This window comes from Sinocyclocheilus rhinocerous, unplaced genomic scaffold (assembly GCF_001515625.1).
Source record: "Sinocyclocheilus rhinocerous isolate Xijiao unplaced genomic scaffold, SAMN03320098_v1.1 scaffold7559, whole genome shotgun sequence".
NCBI classification, from domain to species: Eukaryota; Metazoa; Chordata; class Actinopteri; order Cypriniformes; family Cyprinidae; genus Sinocyclocheilus; species Sinocyclocheilus rhinocerous.
In genome coordinates this window covers 22257-28959 of record NW_015647689.1, presented here as the reverse complement: position 1 = coordinate 28959, position 6703 = coordinate 22257, and the positions used below count along the sequence as shown (strand labels likewise).

General features: G+C 34.5%; 1 protein-coding gene across 1 annotated transcript in view; it reads right to left on the bottom strand.

Annotated features, from left to right (window-relative positions):
* Positions 1–3834: 3834 nt before the first annotated feature.
* The window catches only part of LOC107709372 (chromosome-associated kinesin KIF4A-like), a gene marked incomplete at its 3' end in the record, with an annotated part of 13209 nt that continues 10340 nt past the window's right edge, over positions 3835–6703 (bottom strand). Inside the window, exons 2-5 of the mRNA XM_016513831.1 lie at positions 5859–5982; positions 5652–5766; positions 4058–4248; positions 3835–3954 (exon numbers count right to left, since the gene is read on the bottom strand). Coding sequence (XP_016369317.1) covers positions 3835–3954; positions 4058–4248; positions 5652–5766; positions 5859–5981 — 549 coding nt within the window. The remainder of the gene's footprint in view (positions 3955–4057; positions 4249–5651; positions 5767–5858; positions 5983–6703) is intronic.

Sequence of the window (6703 nt, the reverse complement as noted above, 5' to 3'; positions counted from 1 at the left end):
GGTATAGAAATTCTACACTGATTTAAAAGAGAAAAAAACTGCACTGGTATCAGATCAGTATTGGCCGATACTTAGAATTTTTGGTATCGGATTGGTTCAGAAAAAAAATTGTATCCGTCCACCCTCCGTTAAGCCATTGCGTTTGTGCATTTATACTAAATGTATTTAGACTATCATTTTTAATACTAATACCTAAAAACTATATAGTTAAATTTTTACCATGGTATTGAGGTGCAATATGTGTGGTTTTAACTGTGGTTATAATGATCTAAATTAGGGCTGTCAAAAAAAAGTTGAATTTCAAATATTCGTCGAATTTAAAATAAAAATCCACAAATTTTAGGTGTGCATCAGGCAGCATTATCAGTGGCACACGAGATGCGATGACGATGTAAGTGTCATTGCATTTTAATGCTTTTGTTAGCCTATCCAGTTGAACCCACTAGATGCGGCGCTGCTACGTTGTTCATTTAAAATATTGCGGGGAAAAAAGAACATCAATGCGGAGATTATGTTGTTTACGTCAAAACCGAAACCAAACCGTTCACACAGAACGCATATTTATCAAATTTTCTAGAGGGACATCTATCAGCATTGCACTCGCGTCTCGCAGAGAGCGGCATGTTTAGAAAGCCATGTAAAATTAATGTAAGTTCAACTTTTTAAAAACATGTCTCAAGACTTTATGGTGGTTTTCCCCCATCCTACTGCATATCAAATTTTTAAATGAAGAAAGTACTCTGTGATTGGTTTTCGGTCCTTTGTATTAAACTATATTTACATGCATGATTCTGTTTTGTTTCTAATTGTTTAAGCAACTTTAATTATATAAAGTTTATAAACATTATGCACTTTTTTTCAAAGATAGTCGTGTCATTTTATTATGCTTTGAAGAAACGTGCATAATATTTTGTTCGATACACTATCTTGTGGCCTCAGGAGAGAAGCCAAAAGCTTTTTTCCCCCCTAACTGAAATTATGCCTTTTCAATTCGAATATAATTCAAATATTGATAATATTTAAGTACAAAATTCGAATTTAGTTTTTCAGCCATTTTGACAGCCCTAATCTAAATGTATGCTACTATGGAAGACCATTGGTTCATTTTAATAAAACTCAAACAGTCAGAATAATTTAATTTCACCATATAAAAATCAGGTTGTTACCATTTTTACAGATGTTACTATTTTTGATAATGAACATAAAGCTATTACTACTGTCAACTCAAGCTACTGTCAAAAGTGCATTTCTAAAAGACAAAAAAAAATGTAATATTAAGAGTTCAGTCTGCACTGCACACTGTGCTGAAGATACGCGTCATCAAAGTCAGGCAACACAAACCTGTTTCATGATTTGAAACATTATCACTCATTAGAACATGCAGAAACTAAGAAATTAATTACTGTAGGAAAATATATGCTTGTAATATTTCCCGTCTTTATTCTTCTAATACTATGTAACATATAATCATAGTTTTATATGCAAGACTGAACTACCTACTATGTTTCTGTTAAGAAATGATTAACAAGTACATGGTGTGAACCCGGGAACTGGGAAGTACGCCAATGCTTGGCCAGGCAGAGAGGGATATATATGTAGTTGTGATTTCTGTGTTCTTGGCCACTTCTTGTTTTCTCATGGGTCACTTCTCATCTGACACTTGACTAGTAAGGGACATTAATAAAAGACTCTTCATCTCCACCCCGGACTCCCTGACCAGTGTTTCCCCTGCCATTTTTCGGTCTCTACGTTATGGTCGCGCTCTCTGCATCACGCACAGCCGATGAGCGCGCGCGCACACACACACACACTCACAAGTGAGCACACTCCCACTCCCACTAGAATTTGTAAATATTAGGGCTGTCGCGATTCGTCGGCCTAAAGAAATGGCCAAATATTAAAGATTAAGTGGACATTTGAATTAAATGGTGCTTGGTTAATATTAAACAAGTATTAGATCGCACAGCAATGTGTAAAAATAATCATTATGCCGTTGGCGCCCTCTGCGGGCCTTTGTTGTAATGCGTAATGTACATTAGCTCTATTATTTATAAAACATTATGTATTTTAACAGTTTTGTTCAATAAAATTATATGATTTCTTGCTTTTGATACTTTATTTGAACTAATTATTATTGCCTCATTGCTATTATATATGTATTTTAAGTAATTTTAAAGGCTATTGTTCATTTTCATCTATTTTTATTACCACAAAAAAAATAATTATAATTATAGGACCCTATGAAATCCGTTTTATTTCCAAATTCAGTTTTTTTCCGTTTTCATTTTTCTATACTCCGTTTTAATGGTTAAATTGAATTTTATTAATCAAAAAGCTTGTCTAATTAATTTAGTTTTACAGTTTTATTTTTACCAAATTCGGTTTTCCATTATTTTCTGGATTCCATTTTAATGTGTTGTCATTCTTACACTATAATACTGAACTTTGATTTCAGTGATTTGGACTATGAGATGGACACTTGCTTCTTGCACTCTATGTTGCACTTTACTTTTGCTTTAAAAAGAGGATTTCATAGAAATTTGGATTTCATTTGGTTTAATAAAATAGTTTAATAAAATATTCTTAAGTAAAATTGTTGATTTTTTGTGGGAAATTAATAGTTTAGATTAATCGATTAATCGACAAATTAGTCGATAGATTAATCGAAATAAAAATAGTCGTTAGTGGCAGCCCTAGCAAATATTAGGCCACAAAACGATTCGTATTTAAATGAATTCTGCGTGTCTCTGTGTCTGAATGGCGTAGACGTGCGGGGGTTTTTTTACCACTCGTACTGAAACGCGCGTGACACTTGCGGTGATTTTAGCGTCTGCCGTCTCACTAAATGAGGACATAAATACATGAACAACATCTCCAGAACTTCTCTGAGAGTCACTTCATGAGCATTTGACCGTTTCATTTGAGTAAAACTATCCTCATATCATATACACACAGAAATGTAAAGGTATTCACTGCAACCCGTCAAAATAAAAGTTCGGTTTAACTTGAAGGCATTGGCAGAAATATATTACTATGTTCAGTAGAATGTACATAACAGGCAGCTACTACTACTACTACTAAAATTATTAAAACCTTATTTTTAAGGAATAATCATACAATATTTCTTCAATGTTTTAATTGTAATATTAAATTACCTTTATTTTCCAAAAAATTAAATTTGTTTAATTTTCATTACTTAAAAGATAGATTAAATTAATGTTTTATGCCTTAAAATATAAATACACAACACAGAATTTCGGAGCAAAAAATCTATTGTAAGAATAAGTGAAACTTGTTTTTATGCTTTCAAATAATTAGACATGCTAAAACAGAATGTGGTAACAATAAAACATAAGGTTGGAAAAAATAAAACATTTCATAGGGCCCTAAACATGTAATATTTGTTAAACTTTTAATAAATTGAAGTTAAATTGTTTAAGTTTCATGATTTTAATTAAGTAGACATGCTTTTTGACTAATAAAATTTAATTTAACCATTAAAAAGGAGTCCACCCCCCCGATATCGACTGATATGAAAAATTTCATTGTGATAATTTTTTTGGCCATATCGCCCAGCCCTACTCAAACTCTTCTCACTGGATGCCATAGCACTGTTTAGTGGTTGTGTGATTGAGACTGTCTGCAAGTAAATGCATTTTCTCTGAGCTTGCGCTGTGCTGTCTTTTGAGCAGAGCTGCTAAATGTGTGTGTGGCATGGTTCAAACGAGTTGCTCTGTTTGGTTCTGCTTTTGGTGCATTGGCAGTTTAATGTTTCTCATATGCAACAGAAATGGCAATGCTTATCATTTAGGTAAACTGGTATTATTTTATCACCCATTCCCAATTAGAAGTTGTAAAACATACTTTGATGCCATCTTTAGGATCCTCTCTGATACTGATGATGGGTTTGTCCTTTGATGTGCACAGCAGGTCCAGGATCTCTTCATTGTAAATCTAAGTTTAAAAAGAATAACACCATTGAGTTACACAAAATGAATGACTTCAATCATAAATTAAATCCATAAAGGAGAACAAGATGGTACAGAAGCATTTATACCTCAAGGTAAGATACAGCCAACAAAAATTCACAGTCTGCACATTTAGACTTTTCTTGAAAGATTCTTCGTATCACTCGTGGGATAACCCCAACCGTGGACTCGTTCTCTTGTTCTGATGTGTATGTGCCACCCATAGAGAATGTCTTCCCTGACCCTGTCTGCCCATAGGCCAAAACGGTGGCATTATAACCTGCAAACAAAACAAAAAATGCAAACAAAGAAAAAAAAAGAAAGACATTTGTGAAATTTCTTTCACAATTTCTTTCTTTTGCAAAAAAGCAAAGATATGTTGAGTCCAAAAGTACTCACTGCATGATGAATTCAATTAGAATGCCCCTAGAATTCTAGTTATGAAAGCAAATAATAGCCCTGTATGGGTTTTTACATTACATTACATTTACATTGTCATTTAGCAGACGCTTTTATCCAAAGCGACTTACAAATGAGGACAATGGAAGCAATCAAAATCAACAAAAGAGCAATGATATACAAGTGCTATAACAAGTCTCAGTTAGCTTAACGCGGTACAAGTAGCAAGGGTTTTTTAAATAATATAATAAATAAAAAGAAAACAGATAGAATAGAAAAAAAAGAATAGAATTAGAATAGAGAGTGCTAGAGTTAGAGGGTCAAAGAAAGATGGAAGAGATGTGTTTTTAGCCGATTCTTGAAGATGGTTAAGGACTCAGCTGCTCGGATTGAGTTGGGCAGGTCATTCCACCAGGAGGGAACATTTAATTTAAAAGTCCGTAAAAGTGATTTATTTTGTTTTTTGTATTTTATACTTATGAGATATGATACAGTTACATAAAAACACACAAGCAAGAGTACCGTTTTTCCGAATATCAGCATGTGAGCATGACCGCAAATGTGATATAGATTTTAAAGAGTTCAACAAACAAGAAGGTAATATTGAGTGAGTTACACTTTAGACACAATATTGCCTGGTCTTCTCCGACAAAAAGAGCTCCAAACAAAGCTGGATAAGATCAGCTCTAGATGCCATTTACACTTATTGAAAATAGTGATATCTTCTATTTACCATCTAAAAGTAGCAGTTCTTTGCAATAAGTGTAAATAAAAATTAGATGCTATTTATACTTTATACTGGCAGATACAAACTATTTGCACCGCAGTATTGTTGTACATTAACAGGATGCAATAATAACAGAGTGTAAATTATTGTATTCATTAAAATTAAAAATACTTTCCTCCACTATTTTTAGATGCATTTTGTCCATAGAAATGTGTAATTCAGTGCTGTAATTTGACGCAACCTGCTGAAGTTGGACGTGCACTGAGGGCAGACCTGACTAATCGATAATGAAAATCGTTGTCTATGATTTTCATAATCGATATTAATCGATTTTTTCGATTGATTGTATGCAGTAGATTTAAAATAGGGCTGCAACAACTAGTGTCACGGAACATACACTGTACTGATTCAGTGGCGCTGTACAACTGATTGTGTATTTTCAACAAATGCTGATGTTAACATTGACACCATGCTGGTGTGACCAAATTTAGCCACTTTGGGCTGCAAAAATCAGGAGGAAAAAGTATCAAAAATTCTAGCAGGACTGCTTTACAAACCTCTAAAAAGCCCTGACAATAATGGAGACACAGCAGTGTTAAATACTTCCTCCTGCTCTGTTGTGGGGTCAAAGACATAATCATAGGTGAAAGCCTTGTCATTTCCCACGATCACCTAAAAGGAAAACAAGATTTAATGAATATTTAACAACATGACTTTTTGACGCATAAATGTGAATAAAATAGGCAAGGTCTCATGACACAGACCTGAGGTTCACCGGGAACAAAAGTGAGACAGCACTGACATCCTTCATTGATCTCTTTGGAAACCAAAGGCCGGCATCTCATCACAACCCTCACAGGAATTACCTTCTCATCCTCCTTGGTCATCCTGAAAGAGCAGATAAAGTCACCAATTACAACCTGAACTCACATATTGTCTGAAAAAGCCAGTTTGCACAAAGGAAGATGTAAGATATTTTATGTTACATCAGGCAAGTGGCCGCATAATAAGCGGGAAAAAGTGTAGTCTTTATCCAGTCAAAAAAACAGAATTCACAGTTTAATTTGTCAAATTTTGAATGAATTAATCAAAAGTAGGTCATTACACTTAAATCAAATCACGACATGGACTAGTATCTGTAAATATTAAGCCGCAAATGTCGATTTAAATATGAATCCTGCATGTTCTGCATGTCTCTGTTAATGAATGGCGCAGACGCGCGTTTTCATTTACTACACACACACTGAAGCGCGCGTGACACTCGCGGTGATTTCAGCGTCTGCCGCCTCACTAAATGAGGACGTAAACACATGAACAACATCTCCAGAACTGCTCTGAGAGTCACTTCATGAGCATTTTAGCGTTTGATTTGAGTAAAACTAGCGTCATATCACATACACCGAACTGTAAAAGCAACCCTCTACATAGCGAGTAAATCACTCGCATATGCGAATAAATATTCACTCTGGGCGACTAAATGATGTCTAATATTAGCCAATTGCTAATCAATTCTCAGATTTTACTCGCCAGTGTGTGAGTTGGAGGCCAAGTATAAGTTTAGCTCAGATATATTTTCACTCGCCGAACACTCTCTGACTGAGCGCATCAG